This window comes from Crinia signifera, chromosome 3 (genome assembly GCF_055691185.1).
Source record: "Crinia signifera chromosome 3, ASM5569118v1, whole genome shotgun sequence".
NCBI lineage: Eukaryota > Metazoa > Chordata > Amphibia > Anura > Myobatrachidae > Crinia > Crinia signifera.
Window position 1 is genome coordinate 338,988,895 of NC_139219.1, and position 25,537 is coordinate 339,014,431.

Genomic DNA, 25,537 nt, shown 5'->3' on the forward strand with positions numbered 1-25,537 from the left:
ACCACTATATATACACCAGGACAGGTAAGGTCACACAGGTGAGGTCACATCTACCACTATATATATACACCAGGCCAGGTAAGGTCACACAGGTGCGGTCACATCTACCACTATATATACACCAGGCCAGGTAAGGTCACACAGGTACGGTCACAGCTACCACTATATATACACCAGGCCAGGTAAGGTCACACAGGTACGGTCACAGCTACCACTATATATACACCAGGACAGGTAAGGTCACACAGGTCACATCTACCACTATATATATACACCAGGCCAGGTAAGGTCACACAGGTGCGGTCACATCTACCACTATATATACACCAGGCCAGGTGAGGTCACACAGGTGAGGTCACATCTACCACTATATATACACCAGGTAAGGTCACACAGGTGAGGTCACAGCTACCACTATATATACACCAGGCCAGGTAAGGTCACACAGGTGAGGTCACATCTACCACTATATATACACCAGGCCAGGTAAGGTCACACAGGTGTGGTCACATCTACCACTATATATACACCAGGCCAGGTAAGGTCACACAGGTGCGGTCACATCTATCACTATATATGCACCAGGCCAGGTAAGGTCACACAGGTGTGGTCACAGCTACCACTATATATACACCAGGCCAGGTAAGGTCACACAGGTGAGGTCACAGCTACCACTATATATACACCAGGACAGGTAAGGTCACACAGGTGAGGTCACATCTACCACTATATATATACACCAGGCCAGGTAAGGTCACACAGGTGCTGTCTCAGCTAACACTATCTCTTATATATTTAGCCAGATCTGTCACTCATCCCCTGTGTAGCTAACGTTCCCGCCCAGCGCATACCTCCCAACAGTCGCGATTTTAGCGGGACAGTCCCGATTATCAGGGCCCGCCCCACTGTCCCTCCCACGGCCGGCAGTGTCCCGCGGTGAGGGGGGCTGTTGGGAGTCCCCCCTGTTGGCTGCTAAGAAGCGGGGAATACGCACAGTGTCTATTCCCGCAGCCAAGGGGTGGGGGCATGGCTAGAGGTTCACAGAGCCTCTGGGTCATGCCCCATAGCACAGAGCTGCGTGTATAGGCCACGCCCCCCCCCCCCCCCCCCGAAAATTGCGCATCAGCAGTGTCCCGCCTCCTGGTCCGGCAAAGTTGGGAGGTATGCAATTCGCGCCCCCCCTGCAATTCTAGCCCCCCCGGCGCGATTTGCGGACCCCTGCCCCCTCCCACGATTCGTGTGACACCCCCCCTCCAGCAGCTCCCGGGACTCCTGCCCCCTCCCGCGACCCCCCCCCCCCAGGATGCGGCACCCCCCTCCTACGATTTGTGACCCCCTCTCCCGCTATTCTAGCCCCCCCCGCGCGATTTGCGGACCCCCTCGGCACCTCCCGCGCCCCCCCTCTTCCCACGATTCGCGGGACCCCCCTCCCACGATTCACGTCCCCCTCACGCAATTCACGACCCCCCACCTCCAGCGATTCATGCTCCCTCCCGTGATTCACGGACCCCTGTGCCCCCCCCCCCTCCCTTGATTCACGGCACCCCCCCACGCCCCTCCCTTGATTCACGGACCTCCACAACCCCCCCCCCCCTCCTGCAATTCACTGGCCCTGACAACCCCCCTCCCGCTCACCCACTGCCGGGAGCTGCATACTGTCCCCCACCCTCCTCCAGTTCTAGGGATGCCCATCGACCATCAATGATTTCAAATCATCAATGGTCTATGGCCGATGTTGAATACTTTTGCCATCGATGTGGGAGGACCAGATGGTTTCCCTACATCGAGGGCAAAGGAGAACCGATCAAGTTTCAAATTTTTTTTAAGGTGCCGGGACACGGAGCATAGCTCCGCCCCCCACACCCAGAAGTCCCGCCACCAAATTCTGATTGTCCCATGGCCTATTCAGTCAGATATAATGGATGACCATCGATAGCTACAACAATCGATGGTTATCCAAGTAATATGTTACTACTATCAATGGCAGGGTGCAAAATCGCCATCAATGCCAACCATCGATGGCGTCTGCACCAATGCCTATCCCTAATCAGCAACAGCCAAAAACCTTTACTACCCCTCATGCCCACACACCTCTATCACTGCCCTGCCTCCTGTTCTCCTGCCCCGTAACTTCCGCCAGTGTGGACCCGCTCACCCTGTGTTGCCCACATTCCCCTATCATGCTTTACCACCCAGCCTCCTGCTCTCATGCACCCTAACTCCCACCAGGTAGGAGGAGACACTGACTCAGGGCCACCGTCTTGTACTCCTGTACTGCCACGCTGGACCCTCACCCACTGGCAGAAGCTGCACAGTGTCCCCTACCCTCCTCTTTAGTCCCCCGTATGCCCACACACCCCTATCACTACCCAGCTTCCTGCTCTCCTGAACCGTAACTTCCACCACTGGGGAGTCACTGACGCTGTGTTGCCCACATACCCCTATCATGCCTCATAGCCCAGCTTCTTGCTCTCATGCACCCTAACTCCCACCCAGTAGGAGGAGACACTGACTCAGGGGCGCCGTCCTGTACTCCTGTGCTGCCACGCTGGACCCTCACCCACTGGCAGAAGCTGCACAGTGTCCCCCACCCTCCTCTTTAGTCCCCCGTATGCCCACACACCCCTATCACTACCCAGCCTCCTATTTTCCTGTGTCGTGACCTCCGCCCGTGGGGAGCCGCTGACTCAAAAACACCCTACTATACTATTGCACACACACACCTAAACAACACGCACACACACCCAAACACGCACACACACCCCCCCCCCACACCCACAAATGTCACTGTATCATCCAAACTATCAATGTACATCTTACTCTGTAACCGCTTTTTAATTGAACAAAACAATACACACCCCCTTCCAAATCATATGCTCTCTATATAACACATTTCACCTATAACTCAAGCTGCAATACAGGCCATCTTTCATACAATTCTAACCATATTTCTCATATACAAACGTTCACAAATTAAGGGGGCGCAGTCCCTTACGCCGGTGTGAAGAGCGCCCGTAGGGTGCGATGAATCACCTAGTGTATATATACCAAGCCAGATAAGGTTACACAGGTGAGATCTCAGCACCCACTATATACACCAGGCCAGGTAAGGTCACACAGGTGAGGTCACATCTACCACTATATATAGACCAGGCCAGGTAAGGTCACACAGGTGAGGTCACAGCTACCACTATATATACACAAGGACAGGTAAGGTCACACAGGTGCGGTCACATCTACCACTATATATACACAAGGACAGGTAAGGTCACACAGGTGAGGTCACAGCTACCATTATATATACACCAGGCCAGGTAAGGTCACACAGGTGAGGTCACATCTACCACTATATATAGACCAGGCCAGGTAAGGTCACACAGGTGAGGTCACATCTACCACTATATATACACCAGGCCAGGTAAGGTCACACAGGTGCGGTCACAGCTACCACTATATATACACCAGGCCAGGTAAGGTCACACAGGTGAGGTCACATCTACCACTATATATACACCAGGCCAGGTGAGGTAACACAGGTGCGGTCACAGCTACCACTATATATACACCAGGCCAGGTAAGGTCACACAGGTGAGGTCACATCTACCACTATATATACACCAGGCCAGGTGAGGTAACACAGGTGCGGTCACATCTACCACTATATATATACACCAGGCCAGGTAAGGTCACACAGGTGCGGTCACATCTACCACTATATATACACCAGGACAGGTAAGGTCACACAGGTGTGGTCACATCTACCACTATATATACACCAGGCCAGGTAAGGTCACACAGGTGAGGTCACAGCTACCACTATATATACACCAGGCCAGGTAAGGTCACACAGGTGAGGTCACAGCTATCACTATATATACACCAGGCCAGGTAAGGTCACACAGGTGCGGTCACATCTACCACTATATATACACCAGGCCAGGTAAGGTCACACAGGTGCAGTCACATCTACCACTATATATACACCAGGCCAGGTAAGGTCACACAGGTGCGGTCACAGCTATCACTATATATACACCAGGCCAGGTAAGGTCACACAGGTGCTGTCTCAGCTACCACTATATATACACCAGGCCTTGTAAGGTCACACAGGTGAGGTCACATCTACCACTATATATATACACCAGGCCAGGTAAGGTCACACAGGTGCGGTCACATCTACCACTATATATATACACCAGGCCAGGTAAGGTCACACAGGTGCGGTCACATCTACCACTTTATATATACCAGGCCAGGTAAGGTCACACAGGTGCAGTCACAGCTATCACTATATATACACCAGGACAGGTAAGGTCACACAGGTGAGGTCACAGCTACCACTATATATACACCAGGCCAGGTAAGGTCACACAGGTGCGGTCACCGCTACCACTATATATACACCAGGCCAGGTAAGGTCACACAGGTGAGGTCACAGCTACCACTATATATACACCAGGCCAGGTAAGGTCACACAGGTGAGGTCACATCTACCACTATATATAGACCAGGACATGTAAGGTCACACAGGTGAGGTCACAGCTACCACTATATATATATATATATATATATATATATATATATATATATATATATATATATATATATATATATATATATATATATATATATATATATATACCAGGCCAGGTAAGGTCACACAGGTGAGGTCACAGCTACCACTATATATACACCAGGCCAGGTGAGGTCACACAGGTGAGGTCTCAGCTACCACTATATATACACCAGGCCAGGTAAGGTCACACAGGTACGGTCACATCTACCACTATATATACACCAGGCCAGGTAAGGTCACACAGGTGAGGTCACAGCTACCACTATATATACACCAGGCCAGGTAAGGTCACACAGGTACGGTCACAGCTACCACTATATATACACCAGGCCAGGTAAGGTCACACAGGTGCGGTCACAGCTACCACTATATATACACCAGGCCAGGTAAGGTCACACAGGTGAGGTCACAGCTATCACTATATATACAACAGGACAGGTAAGGTCACACAGGTGAGGTCTCAGCTACCACTATATACACACCAGGCCAGGTAAGGTCACACAGGTGCGGTCACATCTACCACTATATATACACCAGGCCAGGTGAGGTAACACAGGTGAGGTCACAGCTACCATTATATATACACCAGGCCAGGTAAGGTCACACAGGTGAGGTCACAGCTACCACTATATATACACCAGGCCAGGTAAAGTCACACAGGTGCGGTCACATCTACCACTATATATACACCAGGCCAGGTAAGGTCACACAGGTGAGGTCACAGCTACCACTATATATACACCAGGCCAGGTAAGGTCACACAGGTGCGGTCACATCTACCATTATATATACACCAGGCCAGGTAAGGTCACACAGGTGAGGTCACATCTACCACTATATATACACACCAGGCCAGGTAAAGTCACACAGGTGCGGTCACAGCTACCACTATATATACACCAGGCCAGGTAAGGTCACACAGGTACGGTCACAGCTACCACTATATATACACCAGGCCAGGTAAGGTAACACAGGTGAGGTCACAGCTATCACTATATATACACCAGGCCAGGTAAGGTCACACAGGTGAGGTCACAGCTATCACTATATATACACCAGGCCAGGTAAGGTCACACAGGTGAGGTCACAGCTATCACTATATATACACCAGGCCAGGTAAGGTCACACAGGTGCGGTCACAGCTATCACTATATATACACCAGGCCAGGTAAGGTCACACAGGTGCGGTCACAGCTACCACTATATATACACCAGGCCAGGTAAGGTCACACAGGTGAGGTCACAGCTACCGCTATATATACACCAGGCCAGGTAAGGTCACACAGGTGCGGTCACATCTACCACTATATATACACCAGGCCAGGTAAGGTCACACAGGTGAGGTCACAGCTACCGCTATATATACACCAGGCCAGGTAAGGTCACACAGGTGCGGTCACAGCTATCACTATATATACACCAGGCCAGGTAAGGTCACACAGGTGCTGTCTCAGCTACCACTATATATACACCAGGCCTTGTAAGGTCACACAGGTGAGGTCACATCTACCACTATATATATACACCAGGCCAGGTAAGGTCACACAGGTGCGGTCACATCTACCACTATATATATACCAGGCCAGGTAAGGTCACACAGGTGCGGTCACAGCTATCACTATATATACACCAGGACAGGTAAGGTCACACAGGTGAGGTCACAGCTACCACTATATATACACCAGGCCAGGTAAGGTCACACAGGTGCGGTCACAGCTACCACTATATATACACCAGGCCAGGTAAGGTCACACAGGTACGGTCACAGCTACCACTATATATACACCAGGCCAGGTAAGGTCACACAGGTGAGGTCACATCTACCACTATATATAGACCAGGACATGTAAGGTCACACAGGTGAGGTCACAGCTACCACTATATATATATATATATATATATATATATATATATATATATATATATATATATATATATATATATATATATATATATATATATATATATATACCAGGCCAGGTAAGGTCACACAGGTGCGGTCACAGCTACCACTATATATACACCAGGCCAGGTAAGGTCACACAGGTACGGTCACAGCTACCACTATATATACACCAGGCCAGGTAAGGTCACACAGGTACGGTCACAGCTACCACTATATATACACCAGGCCAGGTAAGGTCACACAGGTACGGTCACATCTACCACTATATATACACCAGGCCAGGTAAGGTCACACAGGTGCGGTCACATCTATCACTATATATATACCAGGCCAGGTAAGGTCACACAGGTGCAGTCACAGCTACCACTATATATACCAGGCCAGGTAAGGTCACACAGGTGAGGTCACAGCTACCACTATATATATACCAGGCCAGGTAAGGTCACACAGGTGAGGTCACATCTACCACTATATATACACCAGGCCAGGTAAGGTCACACAGGTGAGGTCACAGCTACCACTATATATACACCAGGCCAGGTAAGGTCACACAGGTGCGGTCACAGCTACCACTATATATACACCAGGCCTTGTAAGGTCACACAGGTACGGTCACAGCTACCACTATATATACACCAGGCCAGGTAAGGTCACACAGGTACGGTCACAGCTACCACTATATATACACCAGGCCAGGTAAGGTCACACAGGTACGGTCACAGCTACCACTATATATACACCAGGCCAGGTAAGGTCACACAGGTGAGGTCACATCTACCACTATATATAGACCAGGCCAGGTAAGGTCACACAGGTGCGGTCACAGCTACCACTATATATACACCAGGCCAGGTAAGGTCACACAGGTGTGGTCACATCTACCACTATATACACCAGGCCAGGTAAGGTCACACAGGTGCGGTCACATCTACCACTATATATACACCAGGCCAGGTAAGGTCACACAGGTACGGTCACATCTACCACTATATATACACCAGGCCAGGTAAGGTCACACAGGTGCAGTCACAGCTACCACTATATATATACACCAGGCCAGGTGAGGTCACACAGGTACGGTCACATCTACCACTATATATACACCAGGCCAGGTAAGGTCACACAGGTGCAGTCACAGCTACCACTATATATACACCAGGACAGGTAAGGTCACACAGGTGTGGTCACAGCTACCACTATATATACACCAGGACAGGTAAGGTCACACAGGTGAGGTCACAGCTACCACTATATATACACCAGGCCAGGTAAGGTCGCACAGGTGAGGTCACATCTACCACTATATATATACACCAGTCCAGGTGAGGTAACACAGGTGCGGTCACAGCTACCACTATATATACACCAGGCCAGGTAAGGTCACACAGGTGAGGTCACATCTACCTCTATATATATACCAGGCCAGGTAAGGTCACACAGGTGCGGTCACAGCTACCACTATATATACACCAGGCCAGGTAAGGTCACACAGGTGAGGTCACATCTACCACTATATATATACCAGGCCAGGTAAGGTCACACAGGTGTGGTCACATCTACCACTATATATACAACAGGACAGGTAAGGTCACATCTACCACTATATATATACACCAGGCCAGGTAAGGTCACACAGGTGAGGTCACAGCTACCACTATATATACACCAGGACAGGTAAGGTCACACAGGTGAGGTCACAGCTACCACTATATATACACCAGGCCAGGTAAGGTCACACAGGTGAGGTCACAGCTACCATTATATATACACCAGGCCAGGTAAGGTCACACAGGTGAGGTCACAGCTACCACTATATATACACCAGGCCAGGTAAGGTCACACAGGTGAGGTCACATCTACCACTATATATACACCAGGCCAGGTAAGGTCACACAGGTGCGGTCACATCTACCACTATATATACACCAGGCCAGGTAAGGTCACACAGGTGAGGTCACATCTACCACTATATATAGACCAGGCCAGGTAAGGTCACACAGGTGAGGTCACATCTACCACTATATATATACACCAGGCCAGGTAAGGTCACACAGGTGCGGTCACAGCTACCACTATATATAGACCAGGCCAGGTAAGGTCACACAGGTGCGGTCACATCTACCACTATATATACACCAGGCCAGGTAAGGTCACACAGGTGAGGTCACATCTACCACTATATATATACCAGGACAGGTAAGGTCACACAGGTGAGGTCACAGCTACCACTATATATACACCAGGACAGGTAAGGTCACACAGGTGAGGTCACATCTACCACTATATATACACCAGGACAGGTAAGGTCACACAGGTGAGGTCACAGCTACCGCTATATATACACCAGGCCAGGTAAGGTCACACAGGTGAGGTCACAGCTATCACTATATATACACCAGGCCAGGTAAGGTCACACAGGTGAGGTCACAGCTATCACTATATATACACCAGGCCAGGTAAGGTCACACAGGTGAGGTCACAGCTACCGCTATATATACACCAGGCCAGGTAAGGTCACACAGGTACGGTCACATCTACCACTATATATACACCAGGCCAGGTAAGGTCACACAGGTGCGGTCACAGCTATCACTATATATACACCAGGCCAGGTAAGGTCACACAGGTGAGGTCACAGCTACCACTATATATACACCAGGACAGGTAAGGTCACACAGGTGAGGTCACATCTACCACTATATATATATATATATATATATATATATATATATATATATATATATATACCAGGACAGGTAAGGTCACACAGGTGCAGTCACAGCTACCACTATATATACACCAGGCCAGGTAAGGTCACACAGGTGAGGTCACATCTACCACTATATATACACCAGGCCAGGTAAGGTCACACAGGTGAGGTCACATCTACCACTATATACACCAGGACAGGTAAGGTCACACAGGTGAGGTCACAGCTACCACTATATATATACCAGGCCAGGTAAGGTCACACAGGTGAGGTCACAGCTACCACTATATATACACCAGGCCAGGTAAGGTCACACAGGTGCGGTCACAGCTACCACTATATATACACCAGGCCAGGTAAGGTCACACAGGTGCGGTCACATCTACCACTATATATACACCAGGCCAGGTAAGGTCACACAGGTGCGGTTACATCTATCACTATATATATACCAGGCCAGGTAAGGTCACACAGGTGCAGTCACAGCTACCACTATATATACACCAGGCCAGGTAAGGTCACACAGGTGCGGTCACATCTATCACTATATATATACCAGGCCAGGTAAGGTCACACAGGTGCAGTCACAGCTACCACTATATATACACCAGGCCAGGTAAGGTCACACAGGTGAGGTCACATCTACCACTATATATACACCAGGCCAGGTAAGGTCACACAGGTGAGGTCACAGCTACCACTATATATACACCAGGCCAGGTAAGGTCACACAGGTACAGTCACAGCTACCACTATATATACACCAGGCCAGGTAAGGTCACACAGGTGAGGTCACATCTACCACTATATATACACCAGGCCAGGTAAGGTCACACAGGTGAGGTCACATCTACCACTATATATACACCAGGCCAGGTAAGGTCACACAGGTGAGGTCACAGCTACCACTATATATACACCAGGCCAGGTAAGGTCACACAGGTGAGGTCACAGCTACCACTATATATACACCAGGCCAGGTAAGGTCACACAGGTGTGGTCACAGCTATCACTATATATACACCAGGCCAGGTAAGGTCACACAGGTGCGGTCACAGCTACCACTATATATACACCAGGCCAGGTAAGGTCACACAGGTACGGTCACAGCTACCACTATATATACACCAGGCCAGGTAAGGTCACACAGGTGAGGTCACATCTACCGCTATATATACACCAGGCCAGGTAAGGTCACACAGGTGAGGTCACAGCTACCACTATATATACACCAGGCCAGGTAAGGTCACACAGGTACGGTCACAGCTACCACTATATATACACCAGGCCAGGTAAGGTCACACAGGTGGTCACATCTACCACTATATATACACCAGGTAAGGTCACACAGGTGCGGTCACATCTACCACTATATATACACCAGGACAGGTAAGGTCACACAGGTGAGGTCACAGCTACCACTATATATACACCAGGCCAGGTAAGGTCACACAGGTGAGGTCACATCTACCACTATATATACACCAGGCCAGGTAAGGTCACACAGGTGAGGTCACAGCTACCACTATATATACACCAGGCCAGGTAAGGTCACACAGGTGAGGTCACATCTACCACTATATATACCGGGCCAGGTAAGGTCACACAGGTGCAGTCACATCTACCACTATATATACACCAGGCCAGGTAAGGTCACACAGGTGAGGTCACATCTACCACTATATATACACCAGGCCAGGTAAGGTCACACAGGTGAGGTCACAGCTACCACTATATATACACCAGGCCAGGTAAGGTCACACAGGTGCGGTCACAGCTACCACTATATATACACCAGGCCAGGTAAGGTCACACAGGTGAGGTCACATCTACCACTATATATACAACAGGACAGGTAAGGTCACACAGGTGAGGTCACATCTATATACACCAGGCCAGGTAAGGTCACACAGGTGAGGTCACAGCTACCACTATATATACACCAGGCCAGGTAAGGTCACACAGGTGAGGTCACAGCTACCACTATATATATACACCAGGCCAGGTAAGGTCACACAGGTGAGGTCACAGTCATCATTATACAGTATACACCTGGTTAGGGTCACTGTGTTGTAGGGTTATCTCTCTCTCCTCACCTGCTTTATCTCTCCCCAGACTGGCGGGATGTCCAGGGGTTTATTAGTGGAGGCTATGGCACCATACAGAACAAGGCCGGGGATCTGTCATATCTGGTGAGTAATGAGGGCAGTGCGGACCAGCCGGATATGTTATTATACACAGCACTGCGCTCAGTGTAGCAGCATACTGTCACAGTACACAGTTACCACAGAGTGAGATGCCAGATCAATGTGACATTGGGCCCTCTGTGGATGAGTAATACATATTTGATGCCAGGTTTGAGGAGAGGAACCTGATCCCTGCAGGTAAAATCTGTGATCAGTCAGATTCCCCTCTGGAATTATTCCAGTCAGAAGTTAGGCTGTGCCTGTGGCAAACTAATGTTAGGAAAGCCCCGGTCCAGACGGAATTCCAGGCAGGGTTTTACCTGTCAGATCTCATTAGCTTATTGTGTTGTCCCATAAAGTCACCACTATTGTCCCTAAATCCGCGGCAGTATCGGTATGAACGGCTACCGCCCGATCGCTCTCACATCCTGAATTATGGCGTGTTTTGGGAGCTTGGTTTTGGATCTCCTTAAGGGTCACATCCCGGTCGGTTTTGACCGTTGTGTCTGCGGTGTTGATTGCGAAGCCTCGGGAGATAGGTTATAATGTTCCCATGTGTAATCGGCTGTTCCGTCATTTAGGATGGGTTCTACTTTCTCATCAGAATGTAGGTGTCCCCCCGAGGGTGTGTCTTGAGTCCCTTCCTGTACTCATTGTACACCCCAGGTTGTTGTTCAAGTCTCACCTCATTGTTATATTTGCTGACGATACCACGGTAGTGGGTCTGATTAGTGGGGGGACGGGGGGGACGGTTATAGAGCAGAGGTGCAGCAACTGATACACTGGGGACAGGTTAATAATTTAATGGTAACAAGACAAAAGAGGTGGTTCTAGATCTGAGAAGATCCACCATTAGACCCAGGGGCGTAACTTGAACTCAGTGGGCCCCATAGCAAAGTCTTGAAAGCCCCCCCCCCCCCCCCTCATTCCTGGAGAGATAGTGTCAGGAAGAGAGAGAGATAGTCAGGGATAGAGAGGAGTAAGGTGGGAAAGAGTGGCAGGGAGAGAGAAAGATACAGTACAGAGGGCGGGATGTACTAACGGGAAAATGCGGTACAACTGGGGTTTTACCACATTTTCCTATGTGCCATTACCCGTTCGCCCCGTTTCTGCCTGGCAGGGTATCGCGTACCCCCCCCCCCTCCCGTCTTCCATCGATCTCCTCCAGCAGGTGTCATAGCCGGGAGGACATCCGGCTGCAGGGGGGAGGAGGAGACGCAGGGGGACACTGGCAGCCGCCGGGATGTGACGGAGACCCCCGCACACCACATTACAGGTATCGCTGGGGTCTCCGTCACCGCAACCCAATGCTACCGCATATGTTTACATATGCGGCAGCATCGCGGTGGCTGGCAGGCGAGGGGCGGTGATGTATATTAATACATCCTGCCCACAGAGAGATACAGTACAGTAGAGAGGGGTTCAAGAGAGAGTGTAAGGGAGACAGAGGAGGGACTAGGGGAAAGGCTGTCACTTGCGCAGGGGGGGTTTATCCATGCAGGAGAGACCAGGCTGGGGGATACATGATGAACAGTTGTGGGGAGCAGGCTGTCAAGCTGGAGATCAGAAGGGGATGGGGGCGGGAGAGAGCGGGCTGTCACTTGTTGATGTAGGTAGTGCATCAGCGGCAGGTCACCTATACTTGAGCCTATACTTAGGAGTCCCATGTCAGGCCTACCCCTGCTCTTCCCACTGCCTGCCCGCCCACTTTTACCTGCAGATCTTTCAGTAAGGCAAGGGTGCGACACAGGTTTCTTCTTCCGCACCCCTGCGGCTTTACAGCTCTGCAGCGCCAGGCACGGAGGAGGAAACAGCTGGGTCTGTAAGGCGTGCAATTGAGACGGTGACTGCCAGCAAGTGCTGTGTCCCAGCAAATCGAAAATAGAGAAGGCAGCTGCAGCGCCCTCTAGAGTCTGGGGCTCTGTGCTGCCGGGTGAGGTCCCTCTCTGAGTTCCGTCTCTTCTGTAAAAGCCAAATCACAGCTTCTAACGGTGCGGCATATCAATTGTAAAAGGTATAATACTTCAAAAGGGTGCAGGGGATTGCCTGCTGGGCTCTCGGGCCCTCCCAGCCCTCGGGCCCCATAGCAATTGCATCCCCTTCACCCTCTATTGTTACACCACTGATTAGACCACTGGCGAGGAGGTGGAGAGGGTTTGTAATAGCCAGTTCTTGGGGATTGCATTTACTGAGGATCTGACCGGGTCCTCCCGTACCTCTGTAGCAGTGGGCAAGGCTTCGGGCAGCAGTTATCCAGGCCAATACTATAGCTGGGTAATTGAGAGTCTACTGACTTACGCCATTGCAGTACGGTGGGAAGTCTTCCGGTGGTGGCTCTCTATATAAGGTAGTTACGGCTGCAGAACAGATCATTGGCCAACCCTTGCCCAGGGTCGCAGATATTGTTGCTAAAAGGTGTAAAGTTGAGGATAATAAAATGATTTTAGATCCAAGTCCTCCTTGTTGTTCTCTCTTCTCCCTGTTGCCCGATGGGAAACCTTATAGCTGCTTAGGTCACCGTACTAGTCGGCTGCAGATTCGTTTTTTTGTTATTTTTACGTCTGAATTTGTAGTGTGTGATTTGTGAGTATGGAATTACACTTACAGATGTAGCCCCTCTCCACCAGCGGGGACATTGTGGCGAGTGCGGGCACGGAAGAGAGGGGCTCCATGCATTTTTTAATGTTACAGTGACAATAAAGACTATTTGATTTGTACTCAAGGCATTGCTGAGGAATAAGCAATCCAGCAGCTGCGTATGGGGCCCATACACTTGTGAGATATTGTATACAACTGTTAGGAACCATTGATTATGGCTCAGTTCTTTTTCAGTCTGTTTTTGGTATTTGACTCTCTGGTGGCCTCCAGTGGTGAGTCTTTGCCATTACAGCTCAGTCTTCTGTGAGCTGATTTGTGCACAAGCCTGGGAGGTAATGACCTCGTTATCCCAGCTTGGGAGTTGGGCTAGAGCTGTCACAGGTGTTTTGATCACCTGAGCTCTTCTTAAGACATTCTCCCCAGCACTGCCCTGCCTGTGATAGTTTCCTGTTGCAGGGAGTTCGTTGCTTCTTGCAGTGTGTCCTGGTCTTGTCCTGGTCTTGTCCTGGTCAGTGTTCCTGTCTTGTCTAGTCCTGCCAGTCGTTCCTAGCCTGCACTGGTGCAGCTGGGTGTCGTGGTCCTGTATGTATGTAGCTGTAGCCATGTGTACAATGTATGTGTATGTGTATGTAGCTGTAGCTGTGTGTATGAAGCTGTGTGGTCGGGAACATGTATGTGTATGTAGGCCTTTTAGTGACGTGGGCCCTTCCCAGACAGGGGCCAATCTCTTTGGACACAGCTGTTAATGTCGGCAGTTGCCCAGTACCGATGACAGTGGGGTGCTCAGGGGTCAGTAGGGAGTGACCATAGGGATCAGCAAGGCTTCATGTGGTCAGTGACTGTTCCTTGGTATCATGTCTGTTACCTGCAGGGGTCAGTAGGGAGTGACCATAGGGATCAGCAAGGCTTCGTGTGTCAGTGACTGTTCCTTGGTATCATGTCTGTTACCTGCGGGGGTCAGTAGGGAGTGACCATAGGGATCAGCAAGGCTTCGTGTGTCAGGGACTGTTCCTTGGTATCATGTCTGTTACCTGCAGGGGTCAGTAGGGAGTGACCATAGGGATCAGCAAGGCTTCGTGTGTCAGTGACTGTTTCTTGGTATCATGTCTGTTACCTACAGGGGTCGGAGTTTGCAGTCTCTCATGAAGACTTTGTGAAGAACGTTCTGCCATCAGCATCAGAGACGGACACCGTCCTCTTCATGTTCACCCTGGACGGTGAGTGACTGTCAGGCGTAGGTGGTCTCACCTGGTACATCGCTTCCTCTGACCACCAGCAGTAGCCAGACTGGTGGTCCGGCCATGGAACCAGACCTTTACTCGTATGATGGCATGTCACACCATAGGGATCAGCACTGTTGTCATGTGATGTCACACCATAGGGATCAGCACTGTGGTCGTGTGATGTCACACCATAGGGATCAGCCCTATGGTCGTGTGATGTCACACCATAGGGATCAGCACTGTGGTCGTGTGATGTCACACCATAGGGATCAGCACTGTGGTCGTGTGATGTCACACCATAGGGATCAGCACTGTGGTCATGTGATGTCACACCATAGGGATCAGCACTGTGGTTGTGTGATGTCACACCATAGGGATCAGCAATGTCTTCATTACGTATAACATGGTGTCTCCTCCTGCTCTCAGATGACCTTGGTGAGGTGGAGAAGCTGATGGAACTAGTAAAGGAGAAGACCTCTAACATCTATGCCATCTCCCATGCCACAGCGGGACAATACCTGCCGGTAAGACGGACTGTTCCATGCCACCTGCTGATAAAGCTGGCCCTAATTCAGGTTTAGGTTACATGAATGATTATGTAACCCTCCTCCTGAGCCTAGACCACCCAATTACTGAGCCCGGCCTTGTGTGGTGATGTCACCAGGGGGGTATACGGCTATGTATGTCACCTGTCCTCTGTAACCCTCCTCCTGAGCCTAGGCCACCCCATTACTGAGACCGGCCTTGTGTGGTGATGTCACCGGGGGGGAGAAACGGCTATGTATGTCACATGTCCTCTGTAATCCTCCTCCTGAGACTAGGCCACCCCATTACTGAGCCCGGCCTTGTGTGGTGATGTCACCAGGAGGGGTATACAGCTATGTATATCACATGTCCTCTGTAATCCTCCTCCTGAGACTAGGCCACAACATTACTGAGCCCGGCCTTGTGTGGTGATGTCACCAGGGGGGTATATGGCTATGTATATCACATGTCCTCTGTAACCCTCCTCCTGAGCCTAGGCCACCCCATTACTGAGCCCGTCCTTGTGTGGTGATGTCACCAGGGGGGTATACGGCTATGTATGTCACCTGTCCTCTGTAACCCTCCTCCTGAGACTAGGCCACCCCATTACTGAGCCTGGCCTTGTGTGGTGATGTCACAGGAAGGAGATACGACTATGTATGTCACCTGTCCTCTGTAACCCTCCTCCTGAGCCTAGGCCACCCCATTACTGAGCCTGGCCTTGTGTGGTGATGTCACCGGGGGGGTATACGGCTATGTATGTCACCTGTCCTCTGTAACCCTCCTCCTGAGACTAGGCCACCCCATTACTGAGCCTGGCCTTGTGTGGTGATGTCACCGGGGGGGTATACGGCTATGTATGTCACCTGTCCTCTGTAACTCTCCTCCTCAGCCTAGGCCACCTCATTACTGAGCCCGGCCTTGTGTGGTGATGTCACCAGGGGGAGATACGGCTATGTATGTCACATGTACTCTGTAACCCTCCTCCTGAGACTAGGCCACCACATTACTGAGCCCGGCCTTGTGCTAACAATAATTATTTAATCCCTTTCTTATAGAACTCAACCAAAAAGATCATCCCAAACGTCATAGGCATCACCTGGCCAATCCTGTTCCTGGAGTATGAGGGAGCCTTCATTCAGGTACATGTTTGTCTGTCCTTTGCTTGTGGCATCTCTGCATTATACCGGTGGTGTCACCGTAGCAGTGGAATCAGTCCAGGGGATGACGGTAGATTCTTGTAAGCAACCCCATAGCTAAGAAGCACCAGCGGCACGGACCAGACAAGCAGGGAGACGGGGAGCATGGAGTAGTAGCCAGCCCTGTAGAAGACCCAGAGCACCATGCATGGGATTCTCCTATCCTAGAGATATGCAGCCCCCTGTCATGTATAAGGGCCCCCATAAGTGTGGTACATGATTCAGTCCTTATACCACATACATCTACAGTACCCTCTGAATTATCTCCTGCAGGCAGCGTATAAGGAGGTGGTGTACAGACCACCATGAGAGGAAACACATTCCATGGCTGTAAGCAATGATTGCAACGTATATAATATAATACTTACCAGTATTACAATCAGCGTTACCACGGGACGCTCATCCAAACGCGCTGCCACCAAGATATGAATGTGAGGGCACCTAAAGCTTCCCATAAGGGCACTGAGCATGCTCCTGCCAGTACATGGGGGGAGGGGGTATATAGTCACAGCTTCCTGGACAATGGGTGACCACATACTGGGGGGATATCGGGGAAACCTTTGTGCTGTATTATCTGAGCTTTTGTAAGTGAAAACACTACAAGGCTTACATAACATTACAGAGAAACAGGTTAAAGTCACAAATAAAAGAAAATACAAATTTGGAAATAACATCCCACCGATCCGATTCGGCTTAACAAGAGACAGTCTCCAGGTCCTGGATCAGCATACAGACAGGTCCTAGTCCTGTCTCATTCCAAGAGAATGAACCATTTGTCTTGTGTGAGTCATGTATTTTAAGGTCTTCAAACTGCACTCACACCTAGCCCCCAACTCCGGAATCTCCACTGTCACATGGGGTCTCCTAGCCATTCCTGCAGGGGCTGGCTAATTACTTTCCCTTTGAAGCTCTGACACATAAGGAGTTTATCGGAATCTGGTTGGTAAATGAGAGAGACCCCTTTGGTGCCTCCTGATTCTAATCTCTGCTAAGGATTTATCCGAGATCTCCTGACCTCTCCCTGCCTTGGGGAGACATGTGCCAGACCTCTATGCCTTATGGTGCCCATACACTTATGCCATCAGATGCCATGAGACATCAGGTGCTGGAAGAGGGGCGGTGGTGGAGCGGGCACATGAGCACTGGCGGCGGTGGAGCAGGGAGACCAGAGCGGTGGAGCCTGAAACACCTGTAAAGGAGTGCTTTCAGGGCAGAGCTCTCTCTCTCAACCAATCAGAGGGCCGTCCAGTGTTTCAAATTCATCTTCTGCCGCTGCTGAGCCCCGCCACCTGAAACCCTCCTTCACAGGGCCTTCAGGCTCCACCACTCGGTCCCAGCTCCACCTCCAACAGCGATCGGGTACCGGCTCCTCCGCTGCCAGCTCTCAGATCCCCTTTTCTTTCAGCGCTCAAGTGCCCGCTCCACCAATGCCACCAACGCTCCGGTCCCCACTCCATCCCCGCACCCCAAATCCACCGTTGATTGCATTCATTAAAAACCACATGCGATTGCTCATGCAATTCGATAAATATTATGTGCAGCACATAATATCTATTGACGCAACATTTGACGACGTGCCTGCGCATCGCGTCGAAAATAACCTTAAAAATTTGCTTTATCTGCCAGATGCGGCCAAAATCGAATGATTGCATGCAATATCTCACATGTGTGTGGGCAGCATTAGATCCCAGAATTAGGACAAGTTTTATAGATTTAGAGGAGGAGAAGATACTGTAACTCGGACACAGACCCTGCATCCCTAAACATGGGGCAAAGACAGTCAGATTATCGACCCTTTGCAGTTATCTGTCAATGCAATATAATGTTACAGCTATGCCCATTGTGGCGTCACCATGGCGTATAATCATCACACTCGGTACAGACTATACCACCAATAACGCATTCATTACCCCTGACAGAAGTTTCAGAGGGAGCTGAGCTGCAAATGGATCCTGAACACAGTGACCAGCGGCTCCTACGTCCTCACAGGACAGATTTACCGTCATTTTATGGTGGATTTCAGAGTCAGCAGCTCCAAACACTTCCGGAGAGCCGTGTGTGTCCTGCAGGTGAGCCACTGAGCAATGGCATGCACGTGTGTGTCTCTCGTCACACTAACACGTGTGTTTTACTGTTATACAGAGGCTGACAGGTCAACCCCCAGCCCGGTGCACAGAGGTGCTGCTCCAGTCCATATATGGGGAACCTGTCCTAACTGACCAGGTGAAGAACGCAGAGATCTCTACGCATGTGCACGTGGCTTCCTGTAAGGACAAGGTAAGTGTCACCGTCACAGATGAGAGGCATCTCGGGGATTACCTCTGTCACCTGAAGACCTCTCCTGTGTGTGTGGCTTGTGCATATTTGCGCACCCCTCTGCATACAAAATCACAGCAGTGGTGCAATAAGCGTTCACCTCAGAATCAGCCGCTAAGAACACTGGGATAGGACCAGCTGGGCACCAATCTAACAAAAAAAGAATAGAGGCAGCGCTGTGCAAAATCTTTTTTCCTTATTTATTAAAGTTTATAATAACACTTTAAAAATGATCTGTATCTGTATATCAACAGTGTTTAACAGCCATAAACAATCTTACAGGCATAATCTCTTATATATTTGGCTACATCTGTCACTCAAAGTGTGTGAGTGTGTGTATAACAGGAGGGACACATTGCTCTGTTTCTGGACTTCTCCCTTAATTAATGATTGCGAGCACCTGTGTTGAAGCACCTTTCTAATCAATTAATAACATGTGTGAAACAGGTGATGGCAATCATACATTATAAGGGAAGTCCAGAAACAGGGTCATGTTGGGAGGTATGTGACTGACTCACATGACAGAGAACCAGCAAAGTGAGCCCACAGTGCCAGACAACCTCTGCCTCCCCATGTTGCCCAGCAAAGACACTGCACCAGGTGAGCGCACCCGCCGCCCCACCCACGATTCGCGCCCCCCATGTGACCCCCCTCCCACAATTCGCGGCACCCCCCCTCCCACGGTTCGAGGCAACCCCCCCCCACGCAATTCACGGCACCCCTGCGACCCCCCTCCTGCGATTATTTTTCATTTTTTGAATGTTCTCATATTCATTCTCATGTGTCGATATGGACACCAATGATATGCCACACTTATGTCATTTACATGTGTTGACCTTTCTGTGTTGATTTTTTCTTGTGGCGATTCGCGGCACCCCCCCCCCCCACACACACACACACACCCGCGACCCCTCCCGCGATTCTCGGCACCTACCCTGCGACCACCCCCTCCCGTGATTCGCGGTACCACCCCACCCTGTGACCCCCCCCTCCCACGATTCGCCGCCAACCCACCCTTCCATGATTCGCGGCAACCCCCGTGACCCACCCCTCCCGCGATTCGTGGAAACCCCCCGCGCCCTTCCTCCTGCGATTCGCGGCAACCCCCCCTGCCCCAGCCACCCCCCCTCCTGCAATTCGCTGCAACCCCCCGCCCCCCTTCCCAAGATTCGCGGCACCCAACCCCCGCGACCCCCCCTCCTGCAATTCACGGCACCCCCCCTTGCGCGATTCACGTCCCACTCCTGCGCTTTGCGGGCCCCCTCCCGAGATTCACCGACACCTGTGCCCCCCCTCCCACAATTCTGCCCCCTCCCTCGATTCACGGCGCCCCTCCCACAATTCACGGCACCCCTGCTCCCCTCTTTAGTCCCCCGTATGCCCACACACCCCTATCACTACCCAGCTTCCTGCTCTCCTGAACCATAACTTCCACCACTGGGGAGTCGCTGACGTTGTGTTGCCCACATACCCCTATCATGCCTCATAGCCCAGCCTCCTGCTCTCATGCACCCTAACTCCCACCCAGTAGGAGGAGACACTGACTCAGGGCCACCGTCCTGTACTCCTGTGCTGCCACACTGGACCCTCACCCATTGGCAGAAGCTGCACAGTGTCCCCCAACCTCCTCTTTAGTCCCCCTTATGCCCACACACCCCTATCACTACCCAGCCTCCTGTTTTCCTGTGTCGTGACTTCCGCCAGTGGGGAGCCGCTGACTCAAAAACATATATATATATATATATATATATATATATATATATATATATATATATATATATATATGTATATTATGCCTGTAAGATTGTTTATGGCTGTTAAACACTGTTGATATACAGATACAGATATTTTTTAAAGTGTTATTATAAACTTTTAATAAATAAGTAAAAAAGATTTTGCACAGCGCTGCCTCTATTCTTTTTTTGTTTGTCTCTATCAACCTCTAAGGGGTTTGGTATTCCCCTTAATTGAGACAACTGCAGTGCAGAATCACACAATCTGCGCTTGAAAATGTCTTTTTCTGTTGTTGGGTACCAGTCTATCCTGATGTCGCCCATCTTCCGATGGGCACCAACAGTGATTAAACATGTTACCTGTCTCAGAACAGTGGGCTGTGCCTTCCTTGGGCAGTGCTTAAACATACTGTACATGCAGGGTGTCAGTAGGAGATGTGAGGTCAGGTACTGTACACACGGGGTTCCAGTAGGGGATGTGAGGTCAGGTACTGTACACACGGGGTTCCAGTAGGAGATGTGCGGTCAGGTACTGTACACACGGGGTTCCAGTAGGGGATGTGAGGTCAGGTACTGTACACACGGGGTTCCAGTAGGGGATGTGAGGTCAGGTACTGTACACACGGGGTTCCAGTAGGAGATGTGAAGTCAGGTACTGTACACACGGGGTTCCAGTAGGGGATGTGAGGTCAGATACTGTACACACGGGATTTAAGTAGGGGATGTGAGGTCAGGTACTATACACACGGGGTTCCTGTAGGAGATGTGAGGCCATGTACTGTACACACGGGGTTCCAGTAGGATATGTGAGGTCAGGTACTGTACACACGGGATTCAAGTAGGGGATGTGAGGTAAGGTACTATACACACAGGGTTAAAGTAGGATATGTGAGGTCAGGAACTGTACACACGGGGTTCAAGTAGGAGATGTGAGGTCAAGTACTGTACACACAGGGTTCCAGTAGGAGAGGAGATGTGAGGTCAGATACTGTACACATGGGGTTCCAGTAGGAGATGTGCGGTCAGGTACTGTACACACGGGGTTCCAGTAGGAGATGTGAGGTCAGGTACTGTACACATGGGATTCAAGTAGGGGATGTGAGGTCAGGTACTATACACACGGGGTTCAAGTAGGAGTTGTGAGGTCAAGAACTGTACACACAGGGTTCCAGTAGGAGAGGAGATGTGAGGTCAGGTACTGTACACACGGGGTTCCAGTAGGAGATGTGAGGTCAGGTACTGTACACACGGGGTTCCAGTAGGAGATGTGCGGTCAGGTACTGTACACACGGGGTTCCAGTAGGAGATGTGAGGTCAGGTACTGTACACACGGGGTTCCAGTAGGAGATGTGCGGTCAGGTACTGTACACACGGGGTTCCAGTAGGAGATGTGCGGTCAGGTACTGTACACACGGGGTTCCAGTAGGAGATGTGAGGTCAGGTACTGTGCACATGGGGTTCCAGTAGGAGATGTGAGGTCAGATACTGTACACACGGGGTTCCTGTAGGAGATGTGAGGTCAAGTACTGTACACACGGGGTTCCAGTAGGAGAGGAGATGTGAGGTCAGGTACTGTACACACGGGGTTCCAGTAGGAGATGTGCGGTCAGGTACTGTACACACGGGGTTCCAGTAGGAGATGTGAGGTCAGGTACTGTACACACGGGGTTCCAGTAGGAGATGTGCGGTCAGGTACTGTGCACACGGGGTTCCTGTAGGAGATGTGAGGTCAAGTACTGTACACACGGGGTTCCAGTAGGAGAGGAGATGTGAGGTCAGGTACTGTACACACGGGGTTCCAGTAGGAGATGTGAGGTCAGGTACTGTACACACGGGGTTCCAGTAGGAGATGTGAGGTCAGGTACTGTACACACGGGGTTCCAGTAGGACAGTGATTTTCAACCTTTTTACCTTGTGGCACACTAAATATGATTTTAAAATTGCCAAGGCACACCATGAGATCCCCACAGGGCAAAACACATTGGCCCGCACAGGAAAAAAACAAACCTATTGGCCCCCATATAAAAAACAAACACACTGGTAACAAAATAAAATACATTGGCCCTTTACATGAAAAGTAGAGACCAGTAAATAACAGTTGAACTGGTGATTGCTGTAAACTGGGTTGGGCATTTCGAAATCTGGGGGCACACTTCAGAACAGCTCAAGACACACTAGTGTGCCACGGCACAGTGGTTGAAAAACACTGCAGTAGGAGATGTGAGGTCAGGTAATGTACACACAGGGTTCCAGTAGGAGATGTGAGGTCAGGTACTGTACACACGGGGTTCCAGTAGGAGCTGTGAGGTCAGGTACTGTACACACTGGGTTCCAGTAGGAGATGTGAGGTCAGGTACTGTACACACGGGGTTCCTGTAGGAGATGTGAGGTCAGGTACTGTACACACAGGGTTCCAGTAGGAGATGTGAGGTCATGAACTGTACACAAGGTTCCAGCAGGAGATATGAGGCCATGTACTGTACACACGAGGTTCCAGCAGGAGATGTGAGGTCAGGTACTTTACACATGGGGTTCCAGTAGGGGATGTGAGGCCACGAACTGTACACACAGGGTTTCATTAGGAGATATGAGACCACGGACTGTACACACAGGGTTCCGGCAGAAAATGTGAGGACATGTACTGTACACATGGGGTTCCGGTAGGAGATGTGAGGTCAGATACTGTACACACGGGGTTCCTGTAGAAGATGTGAGGCCATGTACTGTACGCACGGGGTTCCTGTAGGAGATGAGAGGCCATGTACTGTACACATGGGGTTACTGTAGGAGATGTGAGGCCATGTAATGTACACATGGGGTTCCTGTAGGAGATGTGAGGCCATGTACTGTACACATGGGCTTCCTGTAGGAGATGTGAGGCCATGTACTGTACACACAGGGTTCCTGTAGGAGATGTGAGGCCATGTACTGTACACACGGGGTTCCAGTAGGAGATGTGAGGTCATGAACTGTACACAAGGTACCAGCAGGAGATATGAGGCCATGTACTGTACACACGAGGTTCCAGCAGGAGATGTGAGGTCAGGTACTTTACACATGGGGTTGCAGTAGGGGATGTGAGGCCACGAACTGTACACACAGGGTTTCATTAGGAGATACGAGACCATGGACTGTACACACACAGGGTTCCGGCAGAAAATGTGAGGACATGTACTGTACACATGGGGTTCCGGTAGGAGATGTGAGGTCAGATACTGTACACACGGGGTTCCTGTAGAAGATGTGAGGCCATGTACTGTACCCACGGGGTTCCTGTAGGAGATGTGAGGCCATGTACTGTACACATGGGGTTACTGTAGGAGATGTGAGGCCATGTAATGTACACATGGGGTTCCTGTAGGAGATGTGAGGCCATGTACTGTACACACAGGGTTCCTGTAGGAGATGTGAGGCCATGTACTGTACACATGGGGTTACTGTATGAGATGTGAGGCCATGTACTGTACACACGGGGTTCCTGTAGGAGATGCCAGTAGTAACATGTCACACACAAGTTAATAAACCTTCCTCTCCACCCAGGTCCTTCCTGTGGCAATTATCAGCTTGTTGCGGAACTGCACAGTGCAGGAGTCCAGGATCCGCATAGACGCCTCCGCCAGCATTAGGGCAGCCATTGAGTCATCCCTCAGCGTGCCCGGGAGGAAGAGAGGGGTCGAGAGTGCAGAGACAGCGGGACGCAGCCGATAGGGATCCTGCATCCTGATTGTTGTTCCTTATTCTTTGTACAAAGCTTCTTGTGACGATACACAGTCTCCTGACAGTGGCGGTATAGGCCGGTAGAAGCCCATGTATAATGCGGCCCAGCCTGTGGTGTGGAGGACTCACATACAGCGTGGATGGAAATCACTGGAGATGGTCCATTCATCATCCTCCGACTGAGCCCACAGGAGATGCCGCGCGATGTCGCTGTGTCGCCACCTCTTACCGCAAATAAAACATGTCTGTGTTTCCCTAAAGCGCTGCTGCACGCGGTATAACTGGTCTATTACTCATATAACAGGGAGAGCGACCACGTACACACTCCTCTCTATCTCAGCTGGGTACACACCAGAACCATCATCATCGTGAGCAGATCGGGCAACCATCGTATGGTCGTCTCACCATCAGCATCCAATCCAATTCCAATCGCTACACAGTTGAAGGGGTCATTTTCAATCTGACTGCAGCAGGTAGGATCTGCAAAACGACCAAACGACCAGCGGGGACGGGCATCAGAAATTGGGGGAATTAGGCCAATTCGTTCTGGTGCGTACCCAGCATTACTGTGCGCACACACATGCTTACATCCTGTATATCAGCTGTTACATTGGCCTTAGTGTACCAACGATATATGTCTGTGCATTATGCCATATTACATTGTGCTGTGTGCACGGGTAACCTGCTGCATAGGCTGTGAGTGACAGATATACAGTAGTATGACACTGTAACCGCAGGGTCAGCGCCTGATACTGTAACAGCACTAATCTCACACACTGCAGGGTCAGCGCCTGATACTGTAACATCGCTGGTCTCACACACTGCAGGGTCAGTGCCTCATACTGTAA

The 25,537-nt window shown here is 50.5% G+C and overlaps 1 protein-coding gene across 8 annotated transcripts in view; it reads left to right on the forward strand.

Annotated features, from left to right (window-relative positions):
• Window positions 1-24,949, forward strand: part of GCKR (glucokinase regulator) — a 108,595-nt gene extending 83,646 nt beyond the window's left edge. For all 8 annotated transcript variants that reach the window (XM_083178963.1, XM_083178960.1, XM_083178958.1 and 5 more), the window contains 7 exons: window positions 11,308-11,384; window positions 15,097-15,193; window positions 15,626-15,723; window positions 16,783-16,866; window positions 18,843-18,992; window positions 19,066-19,200; window positions 24,513-24,949. In XM_083178963.1, the coding sequence (XP_083035089.1) occupies window positions 11,308-11,384; window positions 15,097-15,193; window positions 15,626-15,723; window positions 16,783-16,866; window positions 18,843-18,992; window positions 19,066-19,200; window positions 24,513-24,680 (809 nt within the window). In that variant the 3' untranslated portion in view covers window positions 24,681-24,949. The remainder of the gene's footprint in view (window positions 1-11,307; window positions 11,385-15,096; window positions 15,194-15,625; window positions 15,724-16,782; window positions 16,867-18,842; window positions 18,993-19,065; window positions 19,201-24,512) is intronic.
• The last annotated feature ends 588 nt before the right edge of the window (window positions 24,950-25,537 follow it).